Here is an 18830-nt window from a genome sequence, read left to right on the forward strand (position 1 = left end):
AACTGGCATGTTCTTGCATTTGCATAAGGACAAGTTGTTCCGTACGGTGTTCCTATAACGAGACACAGTGAGAGGCGTTCACTTAATTGTCACATAAGCACAAGTGTTTGAAATCAATCGTGCATTTCTTCTTAATAAGAGACACAGGAGAGTGCGCAATACAAAATCTGAGCTTAAACTAATCTAATTACTTACTCCATAGTAAGACAAACCGCAACAATGATTGCCAGTATTTCCACTTGCTTTAAGCTGACTGCATGTTTTAAAGCCTACTAGGACAAGCCATTCTCCAATTAAGTTTTACTTCAAAGCCATGCTCCCAAATTAATTTACAGCTGTTGCTAAAAAAAAAACCCCCAAAGATTTCTCCAAGTACAGTACCAGCTGTAGTGAATCTGTAGTTGTCATTATCAAATAAAAATGTCAAAGAACATTTCTGCCCTTAAGGCGTTACAACATTTCACTTAAACACTATCCGAAAGTAAGAACTTAGACCAAACATTTGAGTGACACGCAAGACAACAGGAAAGCAAGGAGAAAGCTAAATCGGTGCTAAATACTTCACTATAGGCAGAGCAGCCGGTCTGTTCATACCGTTTGACTTGATGGAAAGTGGAGGATGTGGAATTCAGCGGTTCCCTGTGGAGGCCAGCTCTGCAGGAACTCTTCATCGTAACTACCTCTCCAGCTAAGGCACGCCGTCACAGCCAGTCCATCCTGGGTTACGCGCAAGGCTCCCCCATCAGCTTTCCTCTCCCCACACAGAGCTTCACCCTGTCTCTGCCACCTAGAAACTGAACAAACAGGAGGTACATAAGATGATCACGTTCAAATGCAGCAGCGATTGAAGCACAGATGACCAAAACAAGTACTCTTTCCCAAGAGAGAGAAAATAAATATACACGTATATGCATACATATACGTGTATATATGAAAGAGATAGATATATATATAAATATAAAAGAACTTAACATCACCGTGCTAGTATTGCAGCTGGAGTTTCTGAACACCATTAAAATACAAATTAACACCCCCAAAAGAGCCTGTCCGCACATAACAATGCTTCTTCACCTTATATACGACTGCAGCACTACCTTAGCACCTCCCGTGGAACACGCTGTCCTCCAAGCTCCGTGCAAACAGGACACACAAGATCTTTCTGCTCATTAGCACTGCCTCAAGCTTTGGACGGAAATCGCTGCTAGCAGTTAAGATTTGACACTGCCAGGAGTTACGTTAGCATTCTAATCAAAATAACGTGGTGGATTTCATAAAGGACGAAAAGCATGCCACCACGCAGCCTCCAAGCCTTGTGAAAACTGCCCCGTCTTTGCATCACACACAGATAAGGCAGCAGATTTCACCAAAACAAAACTGTTCCACGGTATCTCTCGTTCGCACTAGGTTGCTGCCTTCTACGCCTTGTCCTTGGAATAGGCGCTATTACCGGTGCTTTAACGTACTTTCACGGTGAAAGAACAACCACCTTCAAGTTGCATCGTAGAAGGAAAAAGTGACACAGCAAAAGGGCCCTGGAAAAACTCAGACAGTCAAGCCTGAGCGGCCAGCAGATTGTTTTAAAGATCGTTTGCTTCCTCTCTAGAGGACCACGCACAATGATGCTGCAATAAAGGAATGCCCTTTGAAGATGCTAACTATAGAGCTGTGACCCCAGGGGATTTGTGATTTAGCATAGCAGGCTGTTCTCTCCTTTTCAGCAGCTTTGCCCAACGTTCCTATCGCTGCCCTATTCCTACAGCGGCATTTCCACAGTGCAGCCTGGCCAAGGCACTTGCCAGAGCTTTGCGCTTGCCAGCAGCCAAGCTCTCCCAGAGATGGAGCTGCTCATATCACCCCTTTTGCTATACCTGCCAGAGAAAAATAAAAAACCTCCCACGCAGAAGAGCACCTACCTACGCATGGCTTAGTTAATCAGTGCTTGACTAACGTGGTTTACAATTCAACGCTGCCATTAAACACCCCTGGCCTGGAAAGCCCTCTCTAACTTGGTAGCCACACTTGTCCTCCAAGTGACAGAGGATGACGACTTTCCAGGCACAGAAAACAGAAACTGGTTTAGACCCAGCTGATTTGATGTCTGTTACAGCAATTTCACAATTCCTCTAGTGATGGTGAATGAGAGGTTAATCATTTGCCTACATTTGAGTAAGCAGGAGCCTAAAATAATACATAAAATATTATATAAACACATTCCAGTCCTCATGAAGGAATCTCTGCTGAGCTCTACACAAGGCAAAGAAACATGTCAGATGGAGAAGACGGAGGCATTGCACTGGCAGAGCAGGAGGATGAGAGTGTGCCCTGTACTCCGTGAATTCAGAAAGGCAAGGAGATGGGTTGCTGGGGTTAACAGCAGCAGCAATCAAAGCTTTGTAGTTAAACGCCATTTTCACTGGACTACCTGGAGCCTGTAACGAGGACCTACCTGCAAGAGCAAAACCTAGCCACAAAAATCAGCCATTTCTGATGTTCTGTGGGCTGTAAAATATATATTCACAAACAGTAATTCACAGAGAAAAAAGCATATGCCTAGTGCTGTATGAAAATCAAAGGTTAAACACAAAACCATTACTTTCCCATGAACCATCAGTAGGAGGCACTGAAATTCTGACTTTTATCCAAGCTTTTGTCTGGCTTCTCCTTCTGGCTTTACTGACACTAGCATTTCAGACTCAGCAGGAACTGTATCACAGAAACATGATTATATCCACACCCAAATAAACGCAACCATACCATTTCAAGAATGCCAGTCATTTTTTAACAGCTAAAACTCTCTCCATGTATCCCTGGTTAGGAACACCAAATGTTTTGTCCTAGTCCTACTCCTTTGCAGATCAATCAAGAAGTAAACAACAAAAAGCCAGACAAAAAATTGAAACCAAAAGATATCTCATTTGCAATAGAGAGCTTGAGAAGCAAAACCATCAAGCGAACTCATTCAGGTCAGGGGCAGCCACAACTCCAATCCAAGCACAGGCATCATATGGGGAGGATGTCATGCATTTTAGAAGGGACTAGCACCTACTAGAGGGAAGCAAAAGCTGACAAAATAGACACAGACAAGTTCGGATGGGCACCGCAGCACAGATCCAAACACAGCTCCATACAAAGCATGCTTTTTCCCCCTCCTCTAGCCGCTGGGCTATAGAAAAGAGCTGAAATAGACTATTAATGCCAGCAAGCTACTGACAAATTCCTACTGTGTAAAGAGTAAAAAGCTGTGCTTGTGAATTAAAAAAAAAAAAAAATCAGCATCCCAGCTAGCACAGAGATACTTACTGCCTTTTAACTACCACAGTGTGTTTCTTTACCAAGGCTGATCCTTATCAGTAGGCGCTTCAGCCGATTTGTTAGTTTTGCAGAGAGTTGGGTACAGCCCGAAAACTGAAATACAGATTCACAGAGAAAGAAGACAGAAGAGGAAGTTAAAAACCTAATCTTGTTGCTCTCCCTTTCTGAAACCACCCCCAAACATATGCCTTTATGCATAAGATGTGGGAAGGACTCAGGTTTTGGCAGCAGTAAGCATCACGTCCTCCCAGCAATGGACAGCAGTTTGCTGAATGGTCCCACAAAACTCCCCGTCTTATTATCGGTTTTGAACACTGCAGCAGTTTAGGAAAACAAATTATTAACTCAGCTAGCGTGGACGAGCGAAGGGATGTCAAGGTCTCTTCATCTGCGCAGCAATACACTACAGCTTCTGCTATTTTGATAGCTGAAGCTTTACTGCAAGAGCAAGTGTTTTAAACAGTAGCAACAGTAACTGGTACACAAATGATTCCAAAGGACAGGCGGATCCTTTCAAAAAATTTGCTTTCTAAGAAGGAGGCGGTGGCCTCAGGACTGGCCCCAAGCAGCAATCACACTGTCGGTAGAAGCAAGTTTGACCACCCCACCTCCACGCAGGGCTGGCTTTAGAACGCTCTGCAGGGCCATTGCACTGGATCAGCTGGGCAAAGAGCATCAGCACACCCAGGATGCAGAAGAAAGCAACGGCAAGTATTTCAGAGGGAAACTCAGAAGAGTTAATACCAAAACCCAGTTATTATGAAGGACAGGTAATCTTTTTAAAATGCCAGTGCTGAGGCCTTATAATAGAGGTCTCCACGTGGGTTTTTTGTTGTTTTCTTGCAGGAATAGAGGTGCATGTCCATTCCCCGCTTCGGCTCAAGTTCAGGTGTTACATGATACTTGTCTCTAAAAGCACATTCCATCAGACATGCAATTCTGCCATTTCCCAGCCCTCCAGCCTTCCCCAAACACCCCTGGGGACACCTAGAACAGCACCAGACCCTCCTGAACCAGAGGCTTCCACAGAAAGCCTTCCCTAGTCCCAACATTCACGTTTCATGGTAACGACCAGCAATCCACAGCAGCTCTCAGACTAGGTTGGATGGTGAGACAATACACGTTGTCCTCGTATTCAGCCTCTTAAAACACTTACAGGAATACAACCCTTTATTTTTAACTGTTCTTCATGTAATATCTACTTATTTTAAACTCCTTAAAGAACTACCTTTTAACACTAAGTTCACCAGCTAGGTTTTACTTAGTTAATAGAACAGTCTTGAGTAAAATAAGAGAAAACAAGCCCGTTTTAACTAAAGCTGTCTGACAAAGAGTTTGAGTGAGCTCACATTTGTGTTCCGATCCACCTGCAGCTGGCAACAAACCCTCACATAAAATTAAATATTTAGTAAAGAACTGCATCCACCTTACGAGCCTTAAGAGATGCAAAGATTAATACCTATAATCCGATGGGATTCTCCGAGTCCTGCTGAACTGCAGATCGGCCTTTTCACCTGCAGCAGGAGGCTACAGGAACCACCGCAGACATTGCTTGCCCTCAGCTTCCCCTCTGTCTGATGGTCAAAAGGATAACACTGCATAAATGTGACTTTATCAAATCTAAAAGCAATAAAGCTGCCACAGGGGCTCCAGCTGGGATAAACAGGGGGACCTTCCTGTGTCTACTTACGCACAAAACCTGCTGCTACCACTTCTTCTAGGCACTGGGAATCAGAGCTGGCCAAGCAGCAGGACCTCGCTACCATCCCTCGGCTCATTGCCCCACCAAATTCACTCCAGCCCTTCTCAAAGCTTCCCCAAGCTCCCATCCATACTCTGTACACTGGATAACACCAGATGGAGCAGTTACTTAACTGAAATCTGAAGATTCCCACGTAAATTTGAGTTTGGGCATCCATGTCAGCAGGGAGCATGTGAATGCTCTGAAACACTGCACAGCCCCACAGCCGTTTCGGTCACCGTAACTCCTGCCATGCTGGGGTTTCACCCCTCCCTTCCTCCCAGCACTTCCCCTGCATCAGCACCGGTTCCTGTCTGATTTCTCACCTGAAGCAGCTCAAGGAGCTAAAGCGAGAGAAAATTAACCCAGAAGAGGCTGGCTCCCCAAACCCACTTACCCCTGGACCTGGCAGGCTCTAGCAAAGCCCACAGGATGAGGTGCTCAGCAACTGGACTCAGCTGACTCAAATCCACACCTTGAATCATGCCAGGAAGAGTGTCTGCCACAAAGTGTTTTTTCTCTTCTTTCAAGTCAGTGGAAACAAACACTCTTGAATGCACAGCGTGCAAAATACAGAGTGTTTCACAAGCAGGGAAACAAGCATGTAGGGCTCCAAGGCAACGTTTGACTCTTCACTGCCGTCAAACAGCGCTACTTGCTGTACCGATAAGCACATGAAATGCTTATTCTAATGAAGCACTACAGGGAGGACCTGTCCTCCTTCCAAGATCATGTCAATAAAGAATGAAAGGTTTCAAATTTGTAGCTCTCATGCTTTCTCTCCTCTAGGTGTGGTTAGCGTTGGAAGGACTAAGTCATCCCCTCTCCCCTCGAAAAGAAAATCTCGGAAGGGAAAAAGAAAATAGAGAAAAGATAAGCTCTGCTGCACCTTGTTAACCCTGTATTTAATATTGAAAAAAACAGTATGACAAGTGTTTCCCTAGTTCAACTATTCCTGAAAGGTTTCAGCTGTCTTGCACAATTTGGGTAAGGACATCATCTGTTGCTCAACTGGGAAGAAGTAAAGAACTGGCTCAGTAGATTTGTTCTGCTTGATCCACGAGGAAAACAAAACCCTTACTTGCCAATGCTGCTGCAGCGCTGGCGACAAACGCGCCTGGATCACACGTTACTCCGCTTTCTAGAAAGCTACCACCTACTTTGGCACTCCTTGTCACCGCATAATCTACGGTGTGCCCCGAATGATAAATAGGGGGTAGCTAAGCACCCCTGAGCGGGGCTACAGCTGCTGCGTCCTCGGGTTACTGGGTACGGGTAAAGATACTCACTGTAACGCTGTGCATTCGAGGCCATGTGATCCATGAGCCATGTCTGAATTATTTAGCGTATAAAACAAGATTTGTTTTGCCATGCAGATTCTGAATTAATGAAAGCTCGGCTGAAAGGCTACTTTCTTGGGGTGAGGGGAAGGAGAAAGCTTCCAGAAGCCTTCCTATTATAGAAGCAATAGAGCTGGTTCCAAAAATAGTAGAGAAGCACTCCCAGAGCTCTGGAGACGTTGTGCCCTCGTTTTGTAAGGCTGAGGTCTCGCTGGATTGCTCCTGTACATGCAAAGAATGGTAGAAACGACTGCAAGATGCAGAAGTGACATTAAATGGGAGTTTTAGGACAAACACCAGAGACAGAAATCCAGAGAGCCTACATGAAAGAGATCAGCTTGGATAGCAACAGAGAGCCAACCTGTCCCACTTTACAGAAAACCAGTTAAAACCAGCAAGAAGAATAGCATCTTCATCAAGAACGCAAAGTTAGCTTGCTAAAGAAGGTCCTGATGATTATTATTACAACACTAACGTGGCAGATTAGGATTGTCAACAATAATTTCATCACCCTGTTTCGCCTGCGGATGTTATGGATCCTGGCTGGAGAGGTCCACTTGACTCATTTTGGCACGTTTGGTAGATTCATTTTTTGCTGCGACAGCTAATAAATTGACCATCACATGGCCTGCCTGACAGTAATTACTCACTAGTTAGCCCATAATAGTTTGTTAGTGATCCAACACCACAGCATAACGACCCACTTTGATGCTTAAAAATTAAAGTCTCCTTTGCCTGTTGTATGGCAGCTCTTACAACACAGTGAAAATAAACCTGTTTGCAATACTCCTCTGGTTACAAGCGTCTCTTTGAATCCATGTACTCCAGCACAGTATTTATATCTATTAAATATATTTGTTAGCATATACTAACAAAGTAAAAAGTCAGCAGGAAACCAAAAAGCTCATACTTGATGCTCCACAGGCAAGAAGTCCCCCTGCACCATGGCACACAACGCATAGTAATAATTCCTTCTGTACATCTCTCCGTGGGGTATTACATGGCTTCTAAAGTAGAAGAACAAACTACAGCTAACTTCTAAATATCCACTAAACAAACACACACAGTTCCTTCTTTAGAACTTTGCTAGTAAGGAAAACCCCACAGCAGGTGACCCAATGTTAAACACTTAAATTAACAGCTTTGGAACTTAATTCACTGAATTAAATATGGCTTTAACTGGTTTATATGGCTCTAACTGGTTTGGACCAGCCTTTGGGTCAATAGTTCTCCCTTCGTACAGACCGCCCCGCACACCCAGATCACAGGTCCAGCCCTAAATAGTTCAGCAGAATAAGGGGTAATTAACTTTTGTTTGCTTCTGTGGAATCTTACTCTTCAACCAAAAGGTTGTGTTGTGGCTTTCTCTGTCCTATACCACCTTGGATACCTTCCCAACAAAACGAAAAACAAGCCCCCCAAAAAGCCCAACCAAACAAAAACCAGACACACAAAAAAGACTCAAAGCACGACGACATAATTTTGTCCATATGGATTCATTCCACCAATCCACTGCAGAGTTGAGAGGTTACAATATTCACTAGGCATCCCTAAAGCATCCAATTTTTTCCTAATGGTCTCCAAAACCAAATGCAACAACCAGAAGCCTTGCTCAGCAACACAAACACTAGATTAAATATTAAAAAAAGTTTGAGAAGTGACTGTGCCATTAGCTGCAAGTATTTCCGTAGTTCAAGAGGCTCAACTTTTTCTATCATACTCCTGAATGCACCCTGTTTTCACATACTTCCACAATTTTTTGCACCAATGTCTCATGACTTGTCACAAAACCTTAAATCCTTTCAAATTTTTGTTTAAACTAGGACACTGCTGATGCCTCGACTTCATGTTTCACGGAAAACTAACTTTCATCTTGCAAGGATAATGTAAAAACGCTGAAATTTCAAATTTATACGTCAGCAGCTTACAAAAAAATTGTGCTCTGCAAACTTAGGAACACAGTTATACTAAGTATACCCAACTTCAAGACAGATTTCATGTAAAAGGAAGGTCAAACTATTTGTCACAGAACATTTTATAACAAAGTGCATCATTACATCTGCTGAGGACAGCAAACTTCCAACACAGCAGATTCATTAGGAGCAACTAAAAAACAACCCACCCACAAAGAAACAAGACACACCACCACCCCCACCCTCTCAACAGGCTTTGGATTCACTCGTCTTTCCAGTGGTATCTTATACAACAAAACTAAAAGCCCCCAAGGAACAGGTCACACTCTAAAACACACTCACCCCTCCCCCCCCCAAAAAAATAAATCACTAATTAGTGTCAGGTTCTAACATGGAGGAGGTGGTGGCTGCCCTTTTCCATCTGGCTCTGCCATGACCCATCGCAGGTCGGTGGGTGACAAGCCCATGAGCCAAGCGCCTGGCACCACTGAGGAAACGAGGAAAATCGAAGGACAAAACACATCCGACAGAGAGGAGGGGGAAAAAACCCACCAGGGTCAGAGAAGGATAGGGAGGAGATGCTCGTGGCAGGGCAGGTATTCCCCTGCAGCAAAAGGGCAGAAGAAAGGTGTCGGTTTAATGTTTATCTTTTTATCTCTAACTACCCAAATCCACTTGAACTAGCAATAAATCATTTTTTCTGTTTTGCCCGTAACAGTAATGAGTAATCTCCCTGACTTTATCTGGACCCTTAAGCTCTCTAAACCCATTTCCCCTGATGCCGCTGAGGAGCGAGCGAGCTGCTGGGTGGGCGTCTGGCAGTTGGCCAAGGCCAACTCACCCCACAACTTTTCACAAAATTTAAAGGAACTGAAGTTATTCTGACTCCGCCGTTAAGTGCTGGTGCCGTTTAACTGACACCACATGCAAGAATTCATACATTTTCAATTAGACTGCACATCAAAGGCTGCCAATCTTCACTCTTCATTAGAAGATTAATCTGTCACAGTGCCGAAGACATTTGCTCACTACAGGCAGGATGAGGCCCCATCATTTCAATCCAGCAGCATATTTTTTGCCTACTGTCGTGCATTGTGCTAGCGTCTCTCCCACAGCTCCAGGCCTGCAGCATGAAGTCATGCACGTGCGTGGCAAGGAAACGGGACAGCAGGGTGTCAAAGCCAGCAAAATAAAGATGTAATCCAAACCAGCGACAGAAGGAATAACACAGCAATGCAGATGAGACTCACGACAGCAATCAAAGCAGACCCGCTAGTTACCAGCCGTACAAAACTAGGCACTTGCAGTCATCGCACGGCAGAGCTCGTCCAAGCACATGCGGCTCGGCAGGAGCAGGCGCAGGGAGGAAACAACGCATCGTTGAGTAGAGCTGGGGCCACACAAATGCAGGTGAATGATCCAGGAAACAACATCTGGATGCGGAGGATGTTTCTCACTGCTCAACCGCTTTGCGGCCCACAAACCACAGAACCTGCTCAAAGAGACGAGAGAGGATTTTGACCACTCAGAAGCACAGGCGTGCAACCAGTGATGTGCTAGGGCTAAATTGCTTAAGATGAAGACAGAAGGCAGGCAATAGTACACACTTTCCCAGCCAAAGTATCTGCTTGGTTTTATAGAAATTCTTGAAAGAACATCATAGACAGAATGTCTTCTGCTGAACTAAGATAAGCTTGGGGTTTTGGCAGGTAAACTACAGTACAGACCAACATTAAATACACTATCTTTTTGCATGATAGTTTCAAAAGACTTGTTTAATATCTAACCTAATTTTGAAACCTACCAATTCCGTGGATCTTTAGTCCTTCTTTGGCTACATTTTCAAAGATTTTTTTTTCCCCATTCATAACTCATAAAAATATTTTTCACTTCAAGTAACTCTATTTTCAGAGCTTTGTACTTGATATGCCTGGCAACTAACACGAATTTTCAGAAATTCCAAGCATAGCATGAATTCTGCCATAATTCATTCTTTAAAGAAAAAAAAGACACAAAAATAGCATCTAAATTTCAGTAAAGGATAGGTTCTGCATGCTCAAGTGCTTTGTGAACTGTGAGAAGTTTTGCTCTTTCCCTTTTCATGTTCTATCTTCAAAATTCAGTAGCACAGACCTACAACAGGACACCGGAAATAATTCTGGTGCAATTCTTTCCAGGTAACAACCACTTCAGAAGTATGAACTTTTCTACAAGTTCACCTGCAAACATCAGATTTGGGTTTATTTCACAAGACTTTCAGGCTTATTAACACAAAACCAGCTTTATAAGTGAGACAGGCAAGGAAAAATATATGTATTGCTATCTAATTCAGCATTCCCCGCTGCTCTCCCCCAATACAATTAATATTCTCGTTTCAGCGTTTCCTCCCCTGGGACAAAACAGAGAAAATACGAATGAAAAGAACCAAATCAGCTGGAAACTAAGCAGAAAATAAGGTACCCACAACTGTATTTAACCAGATGGTTTAAGTGAACTAGATTTTTTGAGCTGAGGATTGTTACTTTACCCTGAAAATACTCAGTGCATTTTGAGGCTCTGCAGCGGAGCAGCTGGTGTGAGCACACCATACAGCAGAACACCATAACCTTACAAATCAAACATGCCAACTCCAGAGCTCCTACTCACCACACTGGCTTTCGTCAATAAATTGCTACCAAATCCCTCTCCCAAAAGCCAGCTGAAGTTTGCTAGCCTGAAAAACTAAATTACTGAAGTAATAACCAAGCCTCATCAGCTTGATCTTTCACCATTTAACATCTCTTACTAATTCTTTATGAGTTTGCAGGAAATAGTTTCAAACAGCTCCCTCAAGAAAATAAGTTTCAAGCCTTAGTTTTTCCATTCTGAGCCATCCCTGCACTATTTCATAGCTCTGATAATTGTACCACTGACTAACCTCCAACTGGGAATAGCTGTTTTTATCATCACTATTAAAAACAGTCCCTCACACTGTTAGGAATCTGGAAACTCACTGTAGCCGCATCCCACCCTTCAGGCTCTCAAAACACTACAGAGCGATGAAACTATGTGCTGAAACCAGAGGATCCCTGTGCTGAACAACTCCTGTAATTTCCGGGTAATTACAACTGCTTCCTAAGCAAAGGCAGCCATGGAGGTTTGGTTATTGATTTTAGAGGGGCAAGTGGCATCAGATCTTCAAAAGTCAATAAGAACTTAAGTTTTCCACACTGGACTGAGAAAGTTAAATTATTTTCAGAAATGTAGCAGTGATGTGCCTGTTAAAAAGCCCCAAACATTCGCCTAGTTTTGTAGTTTGTGTGTTTTGGGGTTTTTTTAAACAGAAAAATATTCATCTGCAGTTTTCCTTTCCTAAAACTACATTATCTTGGTTTTTACACCTTAGCCAGAAGAGTGACTGACAGCTCTCAGAAGTAACAAGATGAAAAAGAAAAAAACAAAACAAAACAAACACACCACCAAACCACACACACCAAAAAAAACAGTTGAAAGAAGAGTGGATTTAAAAAACAGCTTTTAATTATCTGAAGGTACAGTTGCCAAGTAGACAGCAAAGAGGCTGTGCACCACATACAGACAGGAAAATTCCCCCAGGTTTATTGCACAGCCAATTACAGTGGATTAACCTATTAGTAAGAGCAAAATATTTTTTCTTTGGATACAAGTTTCAACAACTTGAAAAATCATTGCCACTGGTACTTTGACACACAGGATCAGCAATCTGTTATCACACTTCCAGTCATCACAGTCCATAAACACACCCTACAAGCAACCTCTCCCTCTTTTTTAATGCATCTTCTGTCATTATTTCCCTCTCAAGGAACAGCATCCCTCTGCTTTGAGTATCATTTTATACAGCCATTATGTTTGGGGGTTTTTTAATTGTTGTTAAAAAGAAGCATCAAACACCCCCAAACTCTTCTACACACACCTTTGCACAAACTCACCGGTGCTTATATTATTCACTTCTGCCCCTGCCAGATGTCAACATACAACATATTTGTCAAACAGAAAAGCATCGCGGCACCAAAGAGCAGCTTTCCAGGATCCCTGTGCTAAATACTGGGTGTGCCTACATTTGTTTGGTATCGAGTTCCTTCTGCTGGCTCCACTGCAAGAGCAAACTACATGGATAGTTAAGTTTTTCCCCACCTCCAAAAACATCTGTTCCTTTTCTAAGTTCTCCAGACTTCCTTCCCCTTTACTGTATCACAAAGCCTCTCTTTTTAGCAAGGCTGCCTTCTTGATAGTCCATCACCATTATCTTCTTGTTCGCTGCAGAACAGCGTGAATCACTGAATCTTGCAGAGCTTCCAGCCCTTTCAGCTCAAGGCCAGGCACCGAATTCAAGCATCCTGATTTAGAGAGACGGTTGTTAAACTCCTTCCCTGCCTCTTTTTTAACACTCTACAGCTTCCTGTCCTGGGAGGCAACCAAACTGCTCTAAGAAGTGCCAGTTTCTGTTAAATATCCTCAATTCCTGCGACACTGAACGTTTAAAACAATTAACATTACTTCCAAATCTTGCGCTATAACAGCCTTTATTCCACAAAGCGCAGAGATGAGCAAAAATTACTTCAGCACGAAGGAGTTTTAGTTGGTTATTTGCTGAATCCCTCAGCATTTCAAGGCTTGGCACGACTGACCATCCGCTCAAACACACAGCACAATGTCACCCCTCAAAATCTCACTGTTCAACCTAAAGGCACTTTTTTTTATTTTATTTTAAGGGTGCGTCAGCTGCTAACTGAAAGTGGGAATGCTTCATTTAGCACACACTTGTTAAACTGCTCACAGCATGCAAATAAAATACCGCATTGTGCAAAAGTCATTCAGTCTCCCCATCCGTAGATATGAGCAATGGAACTGCATCCAGGAAAAGAGAAACTTGGAACAACATGCAAATATTTCAGTCCCCTATTCCCAATATTCACATACTACGCTAAAGCCCACATCTCTGTCATGCCAAGAGGTGACCATGTTGAGAATCTGCTGTACGTAATGGGTGGGAAAATGACCATTATCTGTCTTGCCCCAGTACTGCACCCTTTTATTTGTAGTCATTACTGCAAACTGCTTTTTTTTCCAGACAATGGTTGTGTTATTATAGGTACCTTCATGCTGTGCCAAAGCACATACACACAGCAATTCAGAACAATCAGCCTTGTTTTCATGGGAGCAAAGGTTGCAGCCAAATGAAATGGGTGGAGATCACATTAAACAATCTTGGAATCTGCTAATAGGATATAGGAAAATGTGACCATAATGCAGATGCAGAGTTCCCCTTTCACCTTCCAATGTTATGGATAAAATAAAAGCTTTGGAAAACCAATTAAACTGTTTGAACAACATTAAGCAAGTTTAAGTGTTCTCAGTATGCTTACAAGACCACTGAGAAGTTCTTTAAAATTAAAACAACAAAGTGCCCTCTCAAACCAGAGAGCAAGTTTCCCCACCCCAGAATACCACCTGTTTAAAAGATATAAGATACCTGCAAGATGTCTGCTTATCCACGGTAAAGAGCAGCTCATCACGGTGACTGTTCCTATCTTAAAGACATGATCAGCCCCTCCTCTGTCTAAGAGGGGAATTTTCATACTGAAGCACCTTGCTTGGTCAGCTGTAACCTGCATTCCCCTTGTTTGCTTTTGAGATGTGCATTAGTCAGCTTTCTCCTTCACAAATCTGATCCTGCCTCTGCATGATCATACACTGAAGTCATGTCCTTGAGTCTGTGACATCAGTCTGTTGCCATGGTAATGTACAGGGCAGTCCAAAATTCAGGATTATGGCATCACTGCGGGATCAGACAGCAGAGCAAGCCAACGCCTGAGAGCTGGTTAATGCAGCACAAACAGCTAAGACATTTCAATCTAAATGTGGCAGTGTAACTGCACTTTATCACAATATTCTTCATAAATGTGGCTAGAAGCCTCTCATCAAGACAGACAATCCAGAAGGTCATTAAGTTGAAGACAAGCCATCATGCGTCACTAAAAAGAAGGGCAGTATGTTTCCAAGGATGGCCACCAAGTACGAATAAAGCTTAGCTCAGCTCTCTGAATAGAAACCACCATCTGTTCCTAAGGCAACATCAGACCTGCCTAAAGAGGTCGTTGACAGAGGAAACAAGGATGGCCCCTTGGCACCCCAGATCAAGTGCTGGGTTGCATGCAGGTTTTTTTGGAAATCGGAGACCAGAGTGTCACAGCACTGTCACCCTTTTGGAAGGGATAGCATTACATAAGTAAGACATGGTTCTTCAATTCTGGGTTTTGTTGCAAAGATCAGTGCGCATCATTAACCCAACCTATAACAAAGCCATGTAGTTAAAAAAGGGTGGTACCTTCCAAGAGTTGTTATTCCATGTAGGGTTAGACATTACAGTTCTGTAGGTTCCTTGTACACTCACGAGAATGGCATTTCTGAAGAGCAAAAGGGAAGGAAAAAGGAAATTAGTTACATGTTAACAGTGTTACAACTACTAAGCAGCTCTTAAAACCCAAAATATCCGGTTTGCCCAGTGCAAAGGGCATGAGGGAACAACAGTCAACGCAGTGCTGACACGTGGAACACCACTGATTCAAGGAAGTCTTCAATGCCAACTGACTGAGTACACCCCGAAAAGAGTCCGGCAACTACAGTTGAAGGCAGCTGCCCTGCCACAAGCAAAAGTCCTGCTGTGTGGCTAGGCAGAAGGTGCTTTGGCATTGTGGGACAGCAAAGAGGAAAGACCACAAAGCTCTCAGTGGCCATGCTGGGCCTCTCCATTCCCATCAAGAACATGTATTTAGGGGTCTAGGTACGGATTTCCCTGTCACTGCTCTAACACCCAAATTCCCCAAGACCCTTGAGTGCCAATGCTTTTGCATGTTAAGCCTCTGTGTAAACCCAGCCACTCCCCGTACGCTTGACTAGTTTCAGTTCAGCTCCTTCCGCTTTCTCTTATTAATCCACACGTCTCCTATAACTCACTCAACACTTCCTTCTGCAAAGCTGACCTCCATCCTTTCTATAACCTCAGACGCACCCACAATCTCTTAACAGTGCCATTAACAAGCAGCAGGCACAACAAGGAGCATTTCATATTCTCCACACAGATGTGTCCCTCACCCTCTCCTAACCCCTCCACCCAGGTACCTGGCTATAATCACCCCATGCCTCGTTATCTAATACCGAACACAAGCCTCGGGGCTGGGAACCATTATTTGTTTGTCTCTGCAATGCCACGCACCCCAGTGGCATTGTATAAATAAATTCCATAGCCTGTTTGAGCCTGAGTCTGAGCTTCATTCAGACCTGAATTATACTAGTTCCTAAATGACTGGTGCAAATACCTTCACTTGCTCCCTGCTCGCTTTAGCAATACCAGCTTACGCAAGCAGCCACCCCAGGCAGCTCCAGTGCCAAACATCACGACAGCTAATTGCTCCTATGGACCGCAACTGCAGAGAAAACAAAAATTAAATCCCTCTACTTTTAAATACAAATTGCAAATTATAAAGGGAAGAGGAGACAGGCAATGTCACCTCTCAGCCACCAAAATATCCAGGCTCTGCCCCGACCTCAGCTCTTAAACGCCCAGGGGGTTACCCAGTTGCAAGCCTGAAGTACCATGGGGGCTGAGATTCCAGAGGCAACTTAAAGCCAAATGGATTTCAGAGCAAAATAAAGCCAGCAGGCTTCATCTCCATGGAGCTCCTGCAACATAACATAGGCTGAACAAGTTACTCAGGGCACAGGTCTTTCTTATTAACTACCTAGTAAATTCAGATTAAAGTCAGACAGCTTTTACCCCTCCTGCGCATAAAGATCAGATGCTATCCAGCCCTGAGGAATCAATCCAGCTTCTGCAATAAGGAAAACTTGCTCACAGCTACATGACACCACACACAATCTACAGGATTGCGGCCCTTCAGGTACTCATTAAACTTTTTCCCCAGAAAAGTCTCCAGTACTGGATAACTTGCCTTCAATTCATTTTCTACAGTCAGGATGGATTGTAACTAAGTATTGGATAGCGAAGCACACAAGTAGCCCCAGTGCGGCCATCCCAGCTCATGAACGCACCAAAGACCCGTGGACACTCGTCATCTACCCTCCCAGTCGCACGAGCCAATTCAAACGACCCATATGTTGCTTCAGAGGGGTGATCAACCCCCCCAAGCTAAACACATGAAAGGAAGTCCTGAGGCACACTTCAACCATTAAGAGGTAAATAAAGGCCGGAGAAGAGCCAAGGCTGGGTGGCTGCTGTGGAAGCTTGGTTAACAGATTTCATGAGGAGAAGCGGAGCATGGAGAAAGCAACTTCACCATCCCAAATGGCCATGAGAGCCTTTTCAACTTGCACAGAGCCAAGGGCAATTCCAAAATACCAAGCACAGCACCAGGAAGGCAAGCAGGCCATTTTGAGATGTAGGATTAACTTTTCTACTGGAGAAAGGGAACACAACCACATGTAACCATTCAACAACTAACAAAGTAGAATCCAGCACTGTGGGTTTGAGACCTCTGTGAGCAACACCATTATCAGCCAGCAGTCCACCTCAGCACAAAAGATGCAAAGCTCTTGCTCTACGCAACAGTGCTGACCTTCACCGTAAGCGGTGGAGGAGCTTTGCCTACTCGTAGGAAGGAGCTGCGCTTTGCAGACCCTTCCTCTGATCAGCTACAGATTTTCACAGGAATAAAATATTTTTCCCTCTATGCGAATAAATAAATACCTCCTTAAAAAAAGGTGACGCAGTTCATCTCATTAAAAGAACCCATATTGTTCTTATCAAAGCATGGATCCACTCCAGTGCACGATGCACAGGCCGGTTTGCAAAGCATGTTTGGGTCTTTCCTCTGAAAGCCACCCTATAAATGCAAAGCCTGACTAAGGGGGGTCTCGTACTCTTGAATTCTTTGAAATTCACCATCACTTCACCTTAAATTATTCCAAGAGCTTAATGCTGCAGTTGGATCCATACCGAGTCACTCCACACAATCAACCCTATCAGCCAAGTTACAACCAACACATCCAAGCCCGAACTTACAAAAACTATTAACATTTAAAAAGTGTATTATATTCTCCTTTCCCAAGACATTTTACCTGTCAACAAATATATGTCTTAGTGGGTTACCATCCTCCCATCACCCTGAGTTACCGTGTTTACAGCAAAAAGGAGTGAGAGCCAAGAGCACTCTGCCTGGAGTCCACACAGAGGCTGCAAGAACAGACCCCCTTTGGGGCAGCAACAGTTGAGTTCCATTTAATGCAAAAACAAACTATTTTTCCATTCAAGTCAAAAGCAGAGACAAAGAATTGTATGTGGCTCAGAATGCAGAGTCAGCTGTCTCTTTAGGAACGGATCAGATTTAACAGTTCTATGGCAGTCCAGAAAAAGTTAGCCTGACAAGAGTTTAAGTTTTGCCCAGTAGTACGCTACGCAAAATCCAGGCACTCATCTGTGGTGCTCTCACGGCCCTAAGCCAGTACCTCAAAATCATCATCTTTCAGAAACATCAGTTCCAAGAAGGTACCTTAGCAGGATTCAACCTGATGCACACACATACTTTTATCCTCGCAAAAAAAAAAAAAAAAGATAAAAACCCTCTCTGGAGCTCTGCCCAATAATTCTTTTTTGCATCACATGGGTTGTGTATAAGGCCATGTCTGGGGAACCGAAACTACGCAATTCTGCTCCAAACTCATCAGCGTGACCACTCTCACGGCAGGGACTCGTATACTGAAGCTGTAGACTTGACAGCTGAGGTCTGCTTGTGCTGTTTTACTTGAGTATTCAGAGCCTAATGCAGAGAAAGAAACTAATTAACATTTATCACTATCAAAGGAAATATCATCTAAATGCTCACTGGTTTATATCTAAACCCTTTGAGACATCTAATGTTAGAACTAAACAGATCTTCACCTGGCAAAGCACTTGGAAAGCCTTCGACTGAAGCTGCCAGGCAAGGGAATGCGGTATTTTAAGGTATTTTTGGTATATACACTGGGGACACGCCTCTAACATGCATAAAGCCCAGAGAAGCATCATGACAGCTGCAAAAAACTTTGTGCTGGCTAACATTCACATAATGAAATTACAGTTTCACTCCAGGGAAAAAGGAAAAAGCACTTAAGTTTTGTTTAGATTAAAGTGTTGCAAGCCACGCCACTCATCTGCTATCAGAGCAGATTGCAGGGCTGCTCCAATGATTATTCAGTAATGAAGTAACTGAAATTGGAAGGTATGCAATTAGTCCCATCTCCTCCTTCTCTAAAAAAAAAAAAACAACCCAGCACAGACATTATCACCTCTCCCTCTAGCTCTGCTACCCTCACCACTTAAAATACCTACAAAGCAAAGTAGGGCTGTCGCGTACAAGCTGCTAACAAGCCTGGCTTGGCCCTGACTGGCAGCAAAGGTGATATTCTCAGCATCTCCCCAGAAGAAAGTTCCTGGTTTACTTAATGGGATGTTTTCTCAGGTACCCACACACGCATATATTAAGCTTAAGATGCCTGCATTTAGCTGTT

General features: G+C 43.6%; 1 protein-coding gene across 9 annotated transcripts in view; it reads right to left on the reverse strand.

Annotated features, from left to right (window-relative positions):
• The window catches only part of FBXO34 (F-box protein 34), a 40810-nt gene that overhangs the window by 12143 nt on the left and 9837 nt on the right, over nucleotides 1–18830 (reverse strand). For 3 of the 9 annotated variants that reach the window (XR_008577267.1, XM_054826480.1, XM_054826487.1), the window contains exons 2-4: nucleotides 14653–14731; nucleotides 3301–3405; nucleotides 595–794 (exon numbers count right to left, since the gene is read on the reverse strand). Coding sequence is in view for 7 of the 9 variants with exons in the window: in XM_054826480.1 (XP_054682455.1) it covers nucleotides 595–671 (77 nt within the window). In the remaining 2 variants the exon portion in view is untranslated. Of the gene's footprint in view, nucleotides 1–594; nucleotides 795–3300; nucleotides 3406–4771; nucleotides 4887–5450; nucleotides 5472–14652; nucleotides 14732–18830 lie in introns of those variants that run through there. The other 6 variants (XM_054826481.1, XM_054826484.1, XM_054826482.1 and 3 more) reach the window with 6 other exon arrangements.

The sequence above is a fragment of the Grus americana genome, chromosome 5, assembly GCF_028858705.1.
Source record: "Grus americana isolate bGruAme1 chromosome 5, bGruAme1.mat, whole genome shotgun sequence".
NCBI classification, from domain to species: Eukaryota; Metazoa; Chordata; class Aves; order Gruiformes; family Gruidae; genus Grus; species Grus americana.